At 41.4% G+C, this 20,144-nt stretch overlaps 1 protein-coding gene across 2 annotated transcripts in view; it reads left to right on the forward strand.

Annotated features, from left to right (window-relative positions):
- The window catches only part of grk4 (G protein-coupled receptor kinase 4), a 52,115-nt gene that overhangs the window by 14,764 nt on the left and 17,207 nt on the right, over positions 1 to 20,144 (forward strand). For both annotated transcript variants that reach the window (XM_058640004.1, XM_058640002.1), the window contains exons 2-7: positions 1,159 to 1,254; positions 7,616 to 7,728; positions 8,792 to 8,869; positions 11,249 to 11,349; positions 18,506 to 18,598; positions 19,970 to 20,033. In XM_058640004.1, coding sequence (XP_058495987.1) covers positions 1,159 to 1,254; positions 7,616 to 7,728; positions 8,792 to 8,869; positions 11,249 to 11,349; positions 18,506 to 18,598; positions 19,970 to 20,033 — 545 coding nt within the window. The remainder of the gene's footprint in view (positions 1 to 1,158; positions 1,255 to 7,615; positions 7,729 to 8,791; positions 8,870 to 11,248; positions 11,350 to 18,505; positions 18,599 to 19,969; positions 20,034 to 20,144) is intronic.

A 20,144-nucleotide genomic window follows, 5' to 3' on the forward strand; every position in this document is an offset into this window, starting at 1 on the left:
TATTAATTGGTTTGAAGCTTTTTTCATTATTAAAACAAGATTTCATTTCATGGCTGCATTTTTAGATGAACACACATGCACGAACGCATGCACACGCGCGCGCACACTGATACAAGAAGATTTCCTGTAGAGCTGTAACTAACCATTATTTTCATAATCAATCAATCTGTCGATTATTTTCTCCATTAATTGATTGATAGTTTGGTCCATAAATCAGAAAACCTTAAAAAATGTTGGTCGGTGTTCATTAAACCTGGAAATGATGATGTTCTCAAATGTCTTGTTTTGTCCACAAACCAAAAAAATTAACTTTTAATGATTTCTTTGTTGTCCAGAGCAAAGAAATAAAGAAAATAGTCACATTTAAGAACCTGAAACAATCGGAAATCTCGTTTTAATCATGAAAAAAGCTTTAAACCGATTCATCGATTAGCAAAATAGTTCTCGATTAATTTAGCAATCGTTCATCGATTCATTGTTTCACCTCTAATTTCCTGTATTCTCTTTGAACATCTGTTTCTGTTGTCTCCATCAAAGCGGCGTCTCATCACAGTACTCCCTTCTTCAACTTCAGTGCTTTGCCGCAGGTAGTAAATACCTTAGATCACCCCTGATGAGATTCCACACACACAGTTTGAATGTGCATTTCAAAAAGTATGGAGTGACCTCCAGCCATTCGAAGAGTATGTTTATGCCTAAAGGTCATAAACAACAAACAGGTTGTTTTTTTTGCCACTCTTCACACCGGTGTCACCTGATCCGTCAAAGGGACTCTCGATACTTATGCGAGTTATGCTCAATGCAAGTTGTGTTTGGCTTATGCTCGACCAGGCTCTATGGAAAGACCTTTATGTTGGTGTGTGAGTGTGAGAGATCTCTGAAGCTGTCAACATTCTCCACCACATGCTCTGTCATGATGCATAGAGGTGACTGGTGAGATGAACCAGCTGTCCCTGTCTGTGGTTACTGCAAGGTCAACATGCTTGTGCTCACGCACGTACAAACACACACATTCGCAGGGTGTCTTCCTGTTCTTGTGCTGCAAATGCCACTGGATGGATGTGGTGGAGACCCCCCCCCCCCACCCCCAAAATGCAGTGCTGAAGCAGTGATTTGATTGATGGTCTGATTTTCACTGTGTGTGTCTGTGTCTCGCAGGTGGAGGAGGGAAGAGAAATGGTCGCAGCAAGAAATGGAAGGAGATGCTCAAACTCCCGCACATCAGCCAGTGCGAGGAGCTACGTCGCACCATCGGTAAGAAATAGCATGTGTGTGTGTGTGTGTGTGTGGGTGTGTGTGTGTGTGTGTGTGTGAGAGAGAGGCAAAACGTGCCATGCTGTGTCGTTAGGGGTGTGTCCAACTGTTGGAGGAAGTTCAGATTGGACTTCCTTCCTGCTTCTACTCGTCTCCACCCGCCGCAGTTGCAGGCAGGGGACGGGAAACACGATCTGCGTATGTGTACGTGTGTGTGTGTGTTTTCTCGTCTCAAAGTCTTGCTCTTAACATTTGTTGTGTTTCACTATCTGTCTCCTTACCAAACTTCCCAATGTCTTCAGTCCTTCCTGTTCTCTGCATCCAGGGTTGACTTGACAGGGTTTTTTTTTTTTATCTTTGTGGCCCAGACAAGTGCTCCTCTCCTGGGCTCTTTTATCTCCTCATCCCCTTCCACACACCCAGGTTCTCTGAATGCCACAGCACTTTTGTGTGTGTGTGTGTGTGTGTTGGTGCCTGTATGTGTGTGCGTAATAGTGCGTCACAGCTATCTCCGCCAGAGATTGCAGTGCTACCCTCCCCCACAAACCCTCCCTCTTTTCTATCTTCGTGCCTCCCCCTCCCACTATCTGCATCTCTCTCTCTCTCTTGCTCTCTCTCTCCACCACTTCAGAATAGGAGAGTTATGGAGAGTGAGTGAATAATCGAAACAAAGAGTGTGGGGGGGGCTTTTACAGTTGGAAGGACAGATTTCTTATAGGGAGAGAAACGGTGGGAGGACAAAAGTGTAGATGCACGCTCCTAATACAGCGATATCTCTTTATGAAGACACAACAACGAGGGACACAATCCACACTGCATATCACAAAACTCTTACCCACTGATCTAAATGTCATAAACTTGAATGTGTCTGTTGTTGTCTGTGATAATGGATGATATTTGCTTAAAAAAAACCCTGCAGTAAGTAAATGTCACCCTTGGTGTGAAGAAGCATGGTACGTTGAGCAGAGGATAAAGAAAATTGACTGTATGAGCCTGCGTGTGTGTGTGCGCACATAGCAGCTGTTGAGGGTAACATACGTCACTATTACATAGACACTATTGCGTAATTTCCCTATCACACCGAGCACAGGATCAAAATAATCCCCTTTGAGTACTTAAACACACAGACGTGTAGGCATGTGCATGCACACACACACATCCACGAGACCCACACACACACACATGCCCCTGCCCCATGTAGGCACAGTGGATAGAAGGATACAGTACAGCAGCTGATAGCTGTGTCTTTGTTGTGTCTTGATAATATCAGGCATTTGACCTTAGCCTTGACAAGTGTGCAGTACTTCTAGGAAGCCCAGATTACATTATGTAGGCTGCAGCCACTTTGTCTGCCAATCTTGGACTCTCCTTCGCCCGTTCCTCCCCGGCCATCTCCTGTCTTCTGACTTTCCACTTTATTCTGGTATCTGTCCAATAAACACAGGACATGTGCACCCATTACTTTACGCCACACATGCATGGTTAACTCCTCGTTTTTAGATGGAGGTTTAAAAAGGCTCAGTATCTTTATTAGTACGGAGGGATGAGGTGATAGTTGCTGCTTCTTTTTTGTGTGCGTCCCAGTTGTAGTAGGAATTAAGAACATCCAAGTTCCTAGTCGTACGTTTCTTACTGGAACGCTCAGATTTTAACGTCGCAGCGAACCTCACTAACCCCAACATAGGGACTCCATGACTCGGCTGCCAGATCAAACAAGTTGTTGGTGTGTTAATTGCATATATATGTGGATGTTCACTGTGTCACCAACTCGCACTTGTGTTGACCTGAATTGGAGTATTAATTAAGTCATCAAGTTATAATTGCAGCTAGGTCTCTGACTCGGTTACTTGTCGAGACTAGTTCAGACTTCACTACTACACACTCTGTCTCTTCCCCCCCCCCCATTCCTCTTGATCTCTGACCCATTTTTTTCTGACGCCTTGATGTCTTCTGCACTCTCTTTTTTTTTTAACCCCTCTTTTTCTTTCAGATATTTGAACAAATGTACTTGATGTCACACACACACACACACACAGAACTCCGCGTTTATCCAGGTATGATGTTGCTGTTAATGTGTCAGACACAGCTGTTGTTCTCTGGTCACATGGCCAAATCATTGCTTGATGTACGTAGACTAGTCCTACGCAGAACAGAGGTTGAGGCATAATTACTTTGAGCGGTGTTGTGGTCACTGTACGCTGTCTCTCTCTCCACCGTTGGAGCGTGAGATTCCATGCAGAACAATGAGCGAGTGAAGGTGAATTTGATGTTAACCAAGGTGTGGGAACCCCAGAGCTGAAGATGCTGAGATCTTTGTGGACCAGGGTGGACAGGATTCTAAAAAAAACCATATTTGACAGGATTCAAGATTCAAAGTGTTTATTGTCATATGCACAGTAAAGAAACACGTTTCCCTGTACAATGAAATTCTTACTTTGCTGTCCACTCAAAAACACCAGCATAAAGTAAAAAAGAAATGCTTTTGTAAAATAGTATAAATATACATAAGCAAAATATAAATATAAATATTACCAAAAAAAAAAAAAATAAATATATATATGCATGAAATAAGGGACAGCACAAGTTGAACGGTTTGGAGAGTTGAGGTTGAGATGGCTTTAGCCACGTGCAGAGGAGGGACAGTGATTATGTTGGACAATGATGGAGCTGCAGAAGACCACAGGGAAGGTTCATGGATGTTGTGAAGGAGGACATGAGGACAGTTGGTATAACAGAACAGAACAGAACACGAGGGATAGGACAAGATGGAGACAAAAGATCTGCTGTGACGACCCCTAAAGGGAGAAGCCGGAAGAAGAAGAAGAAGATATGTCTGCTATTAATTATTGCTCTGACAGGGATCTGCTGTGTTTTTATACAGTCGACTTGTTTAGAGTTTGGGTCATGAAAAACAAAGACACTAAAATCGCCAGCGTGTTCCTTTGCTGGGGATGTTTTGCCAAGTCACAATTCACCATGAACCATTAAAAATGTAAACAAATTACAGTTTATATGCTAATGCTAACACTACTTGCTTCCTTCTGGCATGGAGATAGTAGAGACTGCAGTGAATAAAAAGATTGTTTTACACCGTGAATAAATGAAAGTAGCTTTTTTTTTTTGAGGGGGGGCGGTTTACACAAGCACAACTGTTTTGACACAAGTTCAGAATGTCACACTTTCCCTGGGGCTTTTCCTTTGTATATCTATATATAATACTGTACATATTTGTGTTCTGTTGAAAGTTAACCCTGTGGACATGGAGGAAGAAGATCACACTAGTATGCAGTGATGTAAATATATGTGATATGGTACTTGGATGTGACAGTTATATAAATACATGTAGTGAATGCCTGGCAAAAATAGGTTTTAAAAGATACAAAAGCCTGCATTTAGACATATTATTTCAATACCAAGTATATTAAAATAAAGTATTTTCCTTTTATTTTGGGATATGACAAATTTCACCCAGATGCGTTTAGTTGCTCATTGGGTAAATTGATTTAAAAACAATACACACACACACACACACACACATGCAAAGCCCTTAAAGACTATTGTAATGTTCCTTTATTACGCTAATATTAGTGTGTCGCCTCAAACACTGACCAGTTTGTCTGGGATTCAGTACAGGTTGGGATCTAATTATTAGACGGAAACCTGTTCTTGAGCAAGACACCGAAACCACATGAGTGGATGCTAGATAATCTAACCTGGTAACTTTAACCATGTTTAAGGTGTAATTACATGCATTAAGGGATTATCAAGACTGCGATGAGAAAAACTTACAGGAGCTATTACAGTTGCCATTATTTACTTGACTTACTTGCCTTCAGGTGTAGCTAAAATGCAAAAGTACAACATGGTACTTGACAGTGAAGCAAGTTTCACTACATGTTGACTCTTTGAGATCCAGCTGTGTGGGGTTTTCTTGTTTTCTTTTGAAACTAAAGTCACTACAGCACATAAGATCTAGTGAATGCAGGCTTCAGACAATAATTTGGTTTTCTTAACGTCATGTAAACCCATTAGTCCGACTGAAATTAAGCTAGTCATAGTCGGACTAACAAACCTGGATAATTTAATTTATAGTCAGATTACTCAATGACGTTATAAACTGCCGTACTGAGAGAGATACAGAGATACATCTCGGGCGTTGTGAAGCCATTATTTGATTATACACACAGCTCTAAAAGGATTGTCCTCACCTGGATAAATAAATCAAACCACAGAGGTAAACAGCACAGACCTCAAACAAACATTTTGCTTCTGTGCAGACCGAGCACCAGTGTGTGGGGTTTTCCCAGCTCCAGCTCACAGCTGAACACAGCTGATAGGGAAACACCAAAGCAAGCCTCCACAAACTGGCTGATCAAAGATGAAAGGCGATGTCTGAAGGCAAGTGTGGCGGCGCGATGTAGTTTAAGATCTCTCGGCGAGATTCTCTGAAAGGCCTCTTGTTCCCCCGATTTGGAAACACAAAGTTGGCCTCACAGTGAAACAGAAAGGAATTAAATGTCTCTAAAAGCCTCTGTTTGCTGACGAACTGATAACTTGGGCGTCTGTGGTCGTATGAGTGGGTGAGTCTGAATGTGACGCAGTGATCTGTGGAGCAGACGGGAATGTTGTGTAATGAATGGTGCAGCTGGGACAGAACTCTTCTGAAGATTTGATTTAGCCGACCGTCAGAGGTTGTCCTGGAGCTGTCAATACTTGGACATTGTCATCCCATGTGTCCCCCCTCCTCCTTCTCTTCCTCCTCCTCTTCTTCTCCTGCTTCAGAAGTGTGCATGTGTACATGAACGTGTGTGGCCTATTTTTGTTTGTGTGTTTATCTTGTGTGTCTCTATGCGCGTCCTTACTGTCACTCAGTGATTGAAAACGTCCTGGGTCTTCTTCCTCATTTGGTACCAGAGGAAATATGACTCAAATGGACGCCATTAGTCCTAATAAGCTGAGGCCAGCTGCAGAGACACACACACAGAAATGATGCTAACACACGCTTTGTTCTGCAGCATAAACAAATGTTGCCCACTGTTGTTTTTCCACATTTTTTAATGGACATTTTTAAGTAGGAAATGACACAAAGTATACAGTAATTTATTTTGTTTACATTTAAAGACTCCAACCCCCTTTGAAAACACTAACACAAGGGCTTCTTTTGTTGTATAAACATACAATGGCACTTCCCTGGTTTGTAAATGTACATTTGAACTTCATTGGTGGATTGGTCCATATACATATTGAACATTTTGTGTATATGATGTTCATTTGCCACAAAGTATTGAGATTTGAAAGGCCTGTTGGGTCTGTAAAAATGTCAGAAAATGTTGTAAAATGTTTACCAAACCTGGAAACAATGATGCTCTTAAACGTCTTGGTTTGTCCACAAGCCAAATTTATTAAGTTTGAATGATTTCTTTGTTGCATGGAGGAAAGAAACCAGAAAAAAAAATCATATTTTCGAAGCTGAAAAATCAGAAAGCTTTTTTTTAATTATTGAAAAAAGCATCAACTATTTTGATAATCGAATTCTTTCTTAGTTTATTTTCCTTCAGCTTGTTAAGCTTTTACTGTCCATTTGCGTGCAGCATATTTTGATGAAACCTTCTGGTTATGGCCCAAGAGAAGAAATTTAGTGGTGGTTCTTAGCCTAGTCAGATAGATGACTTCATAATTTGTCATTAATATCTCTGCTAAAAGTGTCAGTGTTGTGAATATTATCATGTAGTAAAACCTTGTATAGGTCTATGTTGTGTAGGTTGGTTCGAAATTGAAAAAAATCAACTACAACTCTGATAGTAACACAAAAACAAAATTGTATTTCGGCCAAATTGCTGGGAATGATGCTCTTGAGTGCACTGACACTGTGAAAATCTGCCTTGGCAGACGTTTGCACTCTCGAAATGCATTTTAATCTATTTTTTCCCCCCATTGAATATTTAGAATTAGTTATTTTTACACACACACACACACACACACACACACACACACACCAGGAGCAGTGGGTGGAACTTATCTGTGCCCCAGGGAGCAATGGGGGGATTGGGTGTCTTCCTCAAACCCATCCTGGGATTTGAGCCGGTGACCCTCCAGTTACAAGCCCAATTCCTTTCCTCTTGACCATAGTCACATTCTTATGCTAAATACAATATTTAAACAGGAAAGAAAAGAAGAAGAAAAGCAATAGAGGGAATAAATTTGGGGGGGGAATACAGAAATTGTTTGTAGAAATGTGTATTTTTCATCAACTGATCCCGGGGGTTTTTCACCCCATGTTTGGAACGACCTTTATTGTGTATGCTTTTGTGTAAAATCTTTTCTCCATCTGTCTCCCCTCTTGTCTCTTTCTTCCTTCCAGAGAGGGACTACACAAGTCTGTGTGAGAAGCAGCCAATCGGGCGGCTGTTATTCCGTCAGTACTGTGACACCAGGCCAGAGCTGAAGCGCTGCATCGAGTTCATGGATGCCGTGGTAAGTCTTTGAGAAGGTCTCTTACAATTACTCTTGTTGACTCTGTGATTATTTTTCTAGCAAAACTCCTTCTTTCACATGTCATCTTTGTACTTGTGTGTGACCCTGTGTTTCCTCTCGTGGGACTGATACAGAAGAGGGAAGTTAGGTCCTTCTGCCTGCCTCTTATTGGCAGCAGCACGAATCTTGGTTGGGGTGGGCATTGGGGCTGATTATCGCCTGAGACAGGCTGTCAGAAAGCAGAACGCAGACCCCTCCCCTTCCTCCATGCACTCCTCCATGAGGTCAAGCCCACGTCAGAGGCAGGTCCCCTGGGTGAGCAGGCAAACACAGGCCCAAGCTTGTGTCTAGGCCCCTGGAGGTATGCGAGAAAGGAAAACAGGGGGGAATCATGTTTATTTAATAAGAAACTACATTAGTCATTTTCTAGGTAGGTGGACAGGCATGTACGTCGTCGTACATACTTGCGCCGGCTGAGGAAATGCGAGAAATGAAACCAACAGTTTAGCGCTTTCATGCGCGGTCGGTCCCACTGAGAACTCGGTGTTTTGGCCGCGATGTGTAGTAGCACGGCTTGGTCACATTCCCATCTGCTGAGCTTGTTTTCAAACAAAACATACGGCTGGAGGCAGTCAAACTTCAGACCATCTCCCTGCCTACAGCCATATTTGACCAAAAACACAATCTGTGCTGGTGTGATGGGGTGAAATCTGAGGCATCATCGTGGTAGATGACAGATGCAACACCCTAAAGCGTGAAGACAAACATGTTGGCCAGTTTGCGGCTTTCACTAAGATGAGATATTTTGTCATCGGTAACACCTCTCTATTTGTTTACAGTCCCATGCGTGTTTTTGTGTTTCTTGCTTCCTCTCTCTGTCTTGTTTCTTATTGACCACCTTCACCACTCTTTCTTCACTTCCCTCTTTTCCTCCCCGTCTCACCCTCTCGTCTTCTGGTGCCAGTGTCTCTCTGACCTTATTTGGAGTGATATTAAAGATGGTAGAATGAGTGCAGCTTCCTGTGCTGGTGCCATAGCTCACACTTCTGCTCTTCTTTGACAGGCCATGTATCAGCTCGCTGCTGATGAGAAGAGGAGGGACTGTGGACTGAATATTTTAGACACATACTTTAATAACGGGGTAAGACGCGAGAGCACGTGCACTTACAGTGATGGATGACGTGGCTGTAAATTATTTTGATGTTGGTCTAAGATGATCAAGTTTGCCCACAGCTGCCAAAGTGCTTGTTCATTCTTTCTAATCATCATTTTTAAAGTGGTTTTGTCAAGTACGTTAAACATTTTGAAACTGTATTTTAAAGCAATTTTCTGACTTTTTTTTTTTACTAACGTACAAGCACAAATATAGTGTGGACATTATCAGCTTTGAATTGTTTGTCAGACATATTGAAGGAGGCCAGCAGAGGTGGATTTAAACCACTTCACAGAGGTTTTATCTCATATAGAATGTAGTTTTAGCCTCTTTTCTGCCTATGGTCCCAGCTCGGCACGGCACAGCGTGGTTTTCCACTACAAAATAGTACCTACTCAACGTGCGAAACATGCCATATGTCTCTGCCTTTTCCAGCTGGAAACTGAAGCTTATAAAACTCCAAGAACCAGAGTCCATTGACAAAATCATCAATTTTACATCCTGACACACAGAAGCTGTTGATCCACTGCTGCCGCCATCATGAAGTTCAAATGTGTTATCTTGTGTCTTAGGTGTTTCAAACCCTTTGTTCTTATTCACTTCAGTGACACAAACTTACCAAATGAGGCCGTAGTTGACCAGCAGCACATGCCCCCCCCCGCGCAAGCTAAAAAAACGCAGATTTCCTCAATGGACTTTGGTGTTTGAGAGTAAGCAGTTTTACAAACGTTCAGACTCTGAACATATTCTTAAGATATCATAGTCTTAAGCAGCCGTAGATTTTATTAGGTGAGCCTTTTATTAAGTGGCTAAATTCTGTTTTTCCTCCTGCCCTCCTGGCAGCCGTGTTCTCAGTGGGAGCTGGTTCACGGAAACAGCGGCGCACTCAATAGTGCGCTTGGCAGCGTCCGTGTTTATAATGTGTCAACACCTTATAGAAACCACACTTAAACCAGAACTGTCAAACCCGAGTTGTCATTTTAATGTATAACTGTGTCATATGCATGTGCCCACACCCTGTTGTGGTATGACTTGGGGGCATTCTCACCATGAGAATTTCTATTTGATTCTTTTTCAAACTGGTGACACTGTTGTGAACTACACCAGGAGGTGAAGCGTGACCACAGCCTCGATGAGAGAATGTGTAGGCTCATAAATTGTAAGGGACGTATCACGTTTTAATGCGTGTTTTGGGATCTGTGCCATATTTCTCTCTCTCCTTCTGTCTTTCCGCCTCACTCTCTCTCTCTCTCTATATATATTTTTTTATATAATATATATTTTTTTTATATTATATATTTTTTTATATTATATATATTTTTTTATATTATATATTTTTATATATATATATATATATATATATATATATATAGAGTATATATATGTGTATATCTGTATATTTCCACACACAATTAAAGGAATACTTCACAGATTTGCATGTAGCGTTGTATTACTTGAATAGGGGTAGTATTTTTGAAAAATATTCAAGAAAATAGTCAAGAAATATCTTCATTCTTTTTTTTGTTACGTGCCCACCAGTGACACTTGGTCCTGTTAGCGTAACTGTTAGCAAAGATGACAAGTGAGGAATTAGCATTGCAGTTTCAAGCCTCGGACCAAGGCTTCTCAACTCAGGGGAAACAGAGGTTGGGAAGCACAATTTTTCCAAAAATACTACCTCTATTCTAGTAATACAAAGCTAAATGCAAATCGGTGAAGTATTCCTTTAAGTTGAGCTATGGCTGAGCTGTGTATGCTACTAGCCTGAAACTGATTAATCAAATAAAGTGCGTCTGAGTGGCTATGCTAGGTGGCAACATGTCCCCTGTTAGCTTGTTTCTGTCTTCAAAATATGGAATTCTTTATGCTGACGAAGCATAAATTTGGTCTCTTCATTAAGCCAAAACCTCACCAGTGTAGATTTCCCTGTCTTTTTCCTGCTGTTATTGTAATTTGACTTCCCACTGCGTTATAGGTGTGTGTTTGTCCAACTTTTTTTTTTTAAATTATTGCAATTTCAGTAGGGACTGTAGACCCGGATTCAATCAAGACCTGGTCGGAACAAGGGCCTTTTCTGCATGGAGTGTTGCATGTTCTCCCTGTGTGTGTGTGTGTGTGTTTTCTACACGTTCTCCAGTTTCCTCCCACAGTCCAAAAACACAAAGAGGTTAATTGAACACCCTAAATTGTCCCCGTAGTGTATGTTTGTCCATGTGTTTGCCCTGTGATGGACTGGCGACCATGTCAGCTGGGAGTGACCGGGATAAAGCGGTAGAAAATGGATGGATGTCGTAAAACTCTGTTAATGCAACAATTTCTTTTTCTAATGTTGTGTAAACATTAAATTTTATCTCCTTAACCCTCTAGTCGGCGGCGCATCTGCCTGACATACCACAGGATGTAGTGGCCGGCTGTCGGGAGAGGCTGGAGCAGACTCCGTGTAAGGAGCTCTTCGATGACTGCACCAAGTAAGCCTCTATCATCCGCACACGCCGTTTCTCACAGGGCCATCTTTATTCTCCCTCTACAGATGTCCGACACTCGGAACACTCGTGCCATTAATTAGACGCTCGCTATTTGGAAGTGCGTCAGGTTTTCTTTATGCCCGTCAAAGTACAGATGCAGCAGCAGCAGCACCAACATGTTCGCATTCCTCCAGAAATCGTGTGTGTTTGTCGAGTCTGTGCAGTAATGTGCCCTGTCACTAGCGATGATGAGGCAGCTGGCACCGGGAGGGCAGCAACACACACACACACACACTTACAAAACCACACTAACAAAAACACACGCACAGTGGAGGTGAATGAAATAGAGCAGTGGGCAGCGAGAGCATCCGGATGGCTGGCATGAAAACAACAACTGCCTTAGTGTTCCCCCATACACACACACACACACACACACACAGACGCACACACTTGCAGGTGTTTCTGCTTCCTGTTCACAGAGCCAGGAGAAGCAAACAGAGCAGGGATTATTACCCCCAAATGTACTTCTCTTTACACACACACACAAAAATGCACCTCATCGTTACCTAGTGCAAGTCCAATAATTTAACTATATATTTAACTATGTCACAGTTAGTTTCTGTTGCCCGGGATTGAATGAATGATCTACTGGGAAACGTTTTTTGCTGTTTATTTACAGTTGGAGCAGTCGATGGCACTCGGTCAAGCGACTGCGCTGTGTTTTGATTGTTTGGCTCGCGTCGGCGATGGTCGGTGTTTGTTTGTTGATTTAAAGTGAATTCAGAGACTGTTTACGGAGATTTACGACTGGCAAGGGGATCTCACAAATGTGTTACCTCGATTAATGTTTACCGTCAAACCCTGTGCGGTAATCATGGCGTCGCATCACAAGGGGGTCAAGGAGGATTTGAATAGACACCAATAATGAGAATGAGGAGCGGTTTTCTAAGCAGATTTATCGACATTTGTTGATGAACACCAGCTCTTTTATTTTACACTGAATTTAAAACTGAATGTATGATATCTGTGTTCAGATTGAAGGAAATTGTTACTCATGACTCAGAGACATGCAACTGAATTGCTGTCAGGGAGGATGTTATTGCTAAAGTTATTAGTATAAATCATGACATAAATATACCACATCATTACATCGGATGTCCAGCACAGTACGATCCGCTCCTCAGCAAATCGATATGCCCCCAAGAAACCCACGTCTCCTCAGTCTTGGAAGAAGCCGTACGTCTGCGAAGTCTCAACTTTAAGCCACACAGGCAGACGGATTTGGACTGGAAATGCTGTGACCAGCCTCTGAGTCACTGGAGCCCCCCTGGGAATATTGGAATCTTCTTGATAAAACAGAAGAAAAGTGGGAATCATGATTGGGGGGGGGGGAAAAAACTCCCATTATTTTCTCAGCCTGTTCTTGTGTTTTGGGAAAATGCATGCGCGGTGCTGTTCCGGTGCTGCTGGATTTATAAAATCAATAATATATAGTGGTTTGTGGCAGATGTGACAGACAGATTTTTTAAACTTTTTTATTTTAGATTCTCATTGATTGTAATGTTCTGCTTCAAACTATGATGCATGCACTATGGCTGATTTGTCTTTTTAAATCAAGACCCTTTCCCCAAAGTACATATAAAATACCTTATTCTAAAAGTATTCTCATTTCAAACTGATACAAACACATTTATGGGTAGTATAATCCATTTCTGGCAGCTAACCCTCCTAAATGTTACACGCTCGATCTTTAAAGCAACACAATATAGGATTTTGTCATTCAAATAATATCTCCTTTTTACATTATTTTCATGGTACATCACTTTACAGCGGCCTACATTGACCTTACAGAACTTGGGGTTGCAGGTCGGTACCACGATGACAAAAAATAACTATAAATATCTACTTTACGACATACAGTACAGTTAGTTTTCATTTGGAATATTTTGAAAAACAACACTGTAATCATATTTGTATAAAATGCTATAACATAGGCTACCACCACTTATATTTTTAGTTTCCCGTGGTACAGGGACCCCGAGAAGGAATCCTACATTGTGTTACATTTAAGGTTTTACTTAGTTTGAGGGTTGAGATGGTGAACAATGAACTCATATGACGACACAGCGCGAGGGCCTGGAACTGGGAAACTCTCAGAAAGTAATGAAACGAGAAGAAAGAACGGCAAGAAGGACAAAATGGGAAAAGTGAGGAGAAGTGGAAAGAGAGTGTTTTTGGAGAGTTGTGGGGGAGAAACAGAAAGCAGAATGTACAAACACAGAAAAACACAGGCACGTGTTTGTTAGTAAAAGCCTCACAGCAGCAGCAGCAGCAGCAGCGGCGACACTTCAGATGTTTTTGAATGAGATTCCTGTTCACGTTCAGTCATCACTCCTTCCACTATCATCATAATTTGTATTTCATTGTGGTATTTTCATTTTCTTCAATTTCCCTTTTTAAATTCCGGTACGTACCTCTGAGGGAAAGCCTGTAGGAAAGCATGGTGCTACACGTGGAAACATAACTTTTGGCAGAGCCACACACACCCACTGGAGGAGCATGTATTAGCTCACTCACAGATTTTTTCTTTCTGCTGCAGTGGAACATATGGTTATGTCATACCGAGAGTGGAGCATGGCCGTTCATTACGTGTGTGTCATCGTGACAACTCTGCGTGTCTTAACAAAGGGCCCTCTGCTGAGTCGTCTCCCCTTTTCCTCGTCCTTTGTGTAACAAAAGCCATTTTGTAGCTTTGTTTATTTCTACTCCCAGTGGTGTCTGTCTGAGACCAGGCACTGCTGTGCTCAGCTCCTGCCCTCCTGGCGCTTTCTAAGTTCACTGACCTAATCAGACAATGTGTGGATGAGTCCGATCTTAACACCCGATAACTCTTTTAAGCTATTTAGGTTTTAATATGAGGAAAAAGTGGTCCTTAAAGACGTAATATGTAATATCTCTGCAGTCAAATAGCTAAAAACGACAAGACTAGTGTTTGCAAAAGTAAATTTATGGGAATTAACTTTTCAAAATTGAAGCTTGGGAACTTAAATATAGTTGGTAAATAATTTATTTATTTATTAAAACTATGAGATTTGATGCAAATATAGTCACATAGCGCACTACTGACTGCAGGGCTATTCAGGCCACACCCCCATCAATCAATCAAACTTAAGTTATATAGCACTTACTCGATTAATCGATTTCTGATTGTTTTAGCTTCTTAAATGGGACTATTTTATGGTTTCTTTGCTCCAGATAACAAAGAAATCATTAATCATTTTTTGGTTAGTGGACAAAAACAATTTGAGAACATCATTATTTCCTGGTTTGACAAACACTGATCAACATTTTTCAGCATTTTCTCACATTTTCTGACCAAACGATTACTCGATTAATCTGTGAACATAATCGACAGAAAATAATGGTCAGTTGCAGCTCTAATAGCACTGTTCATACAGGACAATGCCACTCAAAGTACTTTGAAAACACAATCAAAGGAAGCATATTTTCTAAATTCTCATGGATTTTGAACATATACATGCAGTCGTAATTTGACTTCCCACTGCATTATATGTGTGTGTTTGTCTATTTTTTTTTTTTTTTTTTTTTAAATGATTGCAATTTCATTAGAAATCATCTGTGGTGCAATTTCTATGGTAGCTTTCTAGAATTCTGACCCAATTTAATGAGAACTAGAACAGGCAACAACATGCAGAGAGTACACACGTTCAACACTCCCACTTCCCGTTACCTCTGTGTCTACTCTTAAACAATGCCCACACATGGTCTTTGGTTGTTGTGTGTATTTATCACTCACGGGTCACAGGTTCTTCTTGGCATTTGCCACCAAAGCTCTCCATGTACAACAACTCCCATGATTCCATGCTGCTGCATGATGTCATAAAACTAGATCTTCTGTTTTTACTTTGATTTAGAGACCCCTAGAGGTAGAAGTTGCTGCATGTTGTACATGTAAAGGTCCAGTGTGTAAAAAAGGGCAGATTTGGCAGAAATAAAAGCTAAAATAAATGTACTTTTGTTTTTTAAAAATGCATATAATCACCAACATGTATATATGTTATCACCATATATAATATAATATATATAATAACCAGGGAAGGGGCGAGGTGCAACGTGCACCTTCACCATCAAAGGTTGTTAAACTTTACACACTGTACCTTTAACGCAGTTTAATTACAATGAGGGTTTTTTTTATAGTTCATCTTTACAAGATGTCATTATAGAGTGTCTGAGCTCAGGAGCAGCACAGGGCAGAGCAATAAAAGCCTTTTGGACATTGAACTGCGAAGAACAAAGATCTCATGGGGACGGATGATGATAGACATTGAGCTCATGTGCTGAGCAACCGCGTCCTATGATGACATAATTTCAGTTTTCTTTTACACTGCATCGGGTGCTTCCCTTGTGGAAACTCTCAGCTCCCGGGCCCTGTTGCCAAGAACAGCCACCCCAGTGCTGTTGGTAACCACAGGCAGCTTTCCTCATCCTCCTCGGTGATGAAGTAATATGGTTAAGGAAAATCTCCGGGCCAAATATGAGCATCTCTTCAGTGTCTGGGTGGCAGAGGAGGGAACTTGAGTTTGTAGCGTTGGTGTTTAGTCATGTGTTGTTGGCTGGCAGAACAGATTGTGATTACACTAGTCAGCAGTAGAGAAAGCTGCATCAGGGCAATTTTTCTGTTTGTTTTGTAACCACGGTGTTTTGGATCATAATAAAGTATGTTGCCTCTCTACTTCTGTCAAATCGGATGGTTGTATTGTGAAAATACTATTTGTGTTAATTGCAGGACCTTCCCAGTGGATGTTATGGCCTTTGTACAACAGTCTTAATCATCTAATAAACATTTTTGCTGGTGTTGTCTCCGTTGAGCTGCAAGTAGACCTTTTTAATCCCAATTATCTGCAAATGTGCCACTCACATTGACTAATGCAGCATGTTTTTATGTTGGGAGTTGAATTGCACACGAAAAAACCTGAAACTTTATGAAAATACCTCTTAAAGGTAGGCTCCCTTTCTGCCATAACCTTGCTGCAACTTTCTTGTTGAATGTTTAACAAGCTAGCATAAGCTCTGCTCCAGAAAATGATCTATTTAAGTGGTATAAGCACGTAACTCTTGCTAGTATAAGCTTAGGTCCATGGTTTGACTTTAATCCTACTCTCTTCAACTGTAGGAAGTTGGATGTGACGTGTGAAAAGCAGTTATTGTTTGTCAGTCATGATGCTCCTTGCAATAAGGGCTGATAGTACGGCATTATATGGCATTAAAATGTCAGATAATTAATTAGTAATAGGTTTTGCTCCCGAGTCCCAAGTTGAATAAACCAGTTATTTGTAGTCTTAATATTATTTATCAACTGAATGGAACAGACAGGGAAACATTTTATAAGTCTGAGGTCAAATATTTAATAGCAATTAAAATGGCAAATGTTGAGTTAGCACAGTGCATGCACGTTATTGATCCTGAAGCAAATTACATTGAAGTAAATCTTGTTATTTGATTATTGCCCAGCCTTAACTGATTGCATTTGTTTGTGACTTCCTTGTTCTTCTTCTTCTTGTCCTAATGGAAATTTGGTCAGTAGACATGTTGGCAGAGCCTGAATTAATTGTAAATATGTTCTTTGAAGATTGACCGCAAAGGAAATGACCTGAAATGCATTTCACATCCGATGCACGACCACAAACGGCGATAAAGTAAATGATTAAAGCTTTAGTGTCAAACTGCTGAATGTCCAGGGTTTTTTTTATGAGCAGTGGATTTCACATTTTCAGTTTTGCTTTGCTTGTTGTTGACACGGGAGTTGTACTTCATCTATACTGAGAAAAACAAGAGTCACATGGAGCTGATGGCCTTAATCAGAAGTGTGTGAGCTCCGTTGGCAAAGGCTTGAATATAAATGGACATTCATTTATTGTTAAACAGTTGCACGGTGCGGCTTCAAGGGTGTCATCTGGAGTTCTCTTGTAATTTGTTCAGGGTTTCCTCTCCGAAATACACGACACATGGCAAATGCATTTCGTTTCTTTCCATTTCCTGTACATCCTGCGGTGTTTATGTTTGTGTGCCGTCACCTGGGGATGTAATAAAAAAAGAAGAAAGCAGTTGTGATAAACGTGACTCCCCTAGTGGTCAGAAAGTCACAGAGCACTTCTAAAAATGTTATTTTGCAAGTAGGTAAATGTTTGGTTTCATTTTCGTCAATCACAATGATTTTTGGCTTCTCTTTTAATCTGTCAACAACACTTAACACATTATAAACTGACACTTTACATGTTGGGGGTTGTTGTGAGTGTCTACAGTGAGTGTCTACAGTTCAGCTCATGCCTGTTTGGTGTGTCGTTGTTAAAGAGGACATGGACGGTGTCAGTCAAACCGCATCTGTGGTCAGGTCGTAGTAGTAGTAGTTTAAAAAGGATGCCTGCATGTGAGGCTGGAAAGGTCATGTCAAAGAGTCGTGCTCCAACAACTCTCGGAGGAGTGACGATTGACCTGTGCTCAGGAAAACGGTGACCTGCCCCGACCTTTCCAAGGAATTTCACAAAATACGGGCTTTTATCCTCTAACTGTCTCTGCATGTGACGTAATCAGATTGACACAGAAAGACTCACATTTACACTTCAGCTCAGATGAGATTAGATGTTCTGCATAACCTGGTGCTCAGTAAAAGAAAAAAAAAGGGGGGGGGGGGGGAAGAAATGTCCTCAAAATCCCCTGTTTCCTGGTCGGGTCGAGTGGAATGTCTCTGTTCAAAGGCATTTTTCATTTTTCACGGTGGCGTATCCACACTTGAGTTTTTTTCCCCGTCTTTCCACTGAGAGCAGCTTTGAACCGCAACAGCGCCAGCGACGCTTAAACACACACACAGACACACGCACACAGGATACATACAGATATGTACAGTACGACGCACGTGATCCAGGGAGAAGTCGGATGAAGAGGATGTGTTTTGTAGTCACTGCAAAGGCGTTTTCTCAGTTATGCAGGTGTGGACGTTTTGGCACAGAATCTTACATGAGCGTGTTTTATTTATTTTGTTTTATTTTACTTCCTTCTTTCCTGGTGACATGTGCATTGTTCTCATTAACTTCTTCTCAAAGTGATCACCGCTTCTCTTTCTCTTCCTCCCTCCCCGCAGAATAGTTCGTGATTATCTGAGTGGAGCTCCGTTTTCCCTCTACCAGGAGACCATGTATTTCTCTCGCTTCCTGCAGTGGAAATGGTTGGAGAGGTGAGTAGTTTGTGGTCGACTGTTAAACCAAAACATTCCTTTCTTACTTTTAAAAAAAATGACACATTTATCAAATTCATCAGGGCTTTGACTCAAGATCTTGCGAGATCCAATCAAGCATTTTTCCTCCTTTTATCTATTGATCCACACTCCCGTCCAGTAGGTGGGGCTGATGCACCCGTAAAATAGTTTGTCTAATAGAGTAAGAAGCTGTCTCTTGTTACCTATTGTCATTGCCCGATCGGATACCCTATTGGTTCTACACGTATGCTGCGAAAGTGTGGCTACTATGTACCATACTGGACCAAGCCAAACCATACCAGGATGGAAACACAGCACTACAGTGTTACAATATCCATGACTTACTGGTACATTCTGTTTTTGATTTAATTACATTTTGACATTTGTCCGTCCCTTACCTAAATATTACTGATTATCATCAAAACATTCACCTCCTATGGCCCGTTTCCACTGGCACGGCATGGCACAGTTAAGTTATGTTTCCACTAGCATAGTACCTGGTACCGGATACTTCTTTTAGTACCTGCTCCAAGCGAGCGCAGACGATACTATGCGTGACGGAGGAGAGGAACAGAGGAGTCTGGCGCATTTAGTGACAGCACTGCTATTTCAGTCCAGTGACCGTGTCAGACATGGAGTCTGTGCTCCGGTCACGGAGGAGTCGTTTTAATGAACTGATTCTAATGATTCAGTTACACTGAAAACAACTGCTTTACAAGTCAGTAGTCACTCGTTTGTGTGTGTGTGTGTGTGTGTGTAAAACAAAGTCACGGCAGTTTCATGCAGCCGTGCATCCGCCTACGTTGAGTAGGTACTATTTTGTAGTGGAAAACCAACACGTGCCATGCCGTGCTGTGACGAGTCGTGCTGGGACCATAGGTGGAAAAGGGGCTTTAGTTAGTTAGTTTCCCTTATTCCATGTCTTTGTTTGCTTCCTTTTAAACTTCCAAAGAGATGGTAAAAGCAGTCAATAATTAAATATAAATATAAATAAATGTATTAAAATGTTGTCAAAATGCTTTAAAAAAAAATGATAGGAGGCTCAAGAAGCATGTCAGTATACAGTATATACTGACCAGTAGCAGGAGCAGTGTTTGCACCAAAACACAAAGGTGGTGCTGCCAGTGAGTGTTTTTGTGTGACTGGTAAATAATTGATGTGCTTTGCATAATAGCTGGGTGGAAAAGCAGCCATCAGGGTAGATTAATAATATATTAGAGCATTACTCTGTCTGCAGAGGCACGTGGTCCGCATAATTGGTAATAATCAGTTTTTCATGTCTGTCCATTTTGTCTCTTTATCCCCTTTTCTTTCTTTCTTTCTTTCTCACTCCTCTGTTCATCACTGCAGGCAACCAGTAACCAAAAATACCTTCAGACATTACAGAGTACTAGGGAAAGGTGGATTTGGCGAGGTGAGTGTCACAACACCCGGGATATGAAAAGCTGCATTAACTGTTGCTCCAGTGGCGTGGTTGTTTAAGTTTTCCTGACAGACAACATTATGTTCCTTTTACACATCGTGT

Source organism: Solea solea, chromosome 10 (assembly GCF_958295425.1).
Source record: "Solea solea chromosome 10, fSolSol10.1, whole genome shotgun sequence".
NCBI lineage: Eukaryota > Metazoa > Chordata > Actinopteri > Pleuronectiformes > Soleidae > Solea > Solea solea.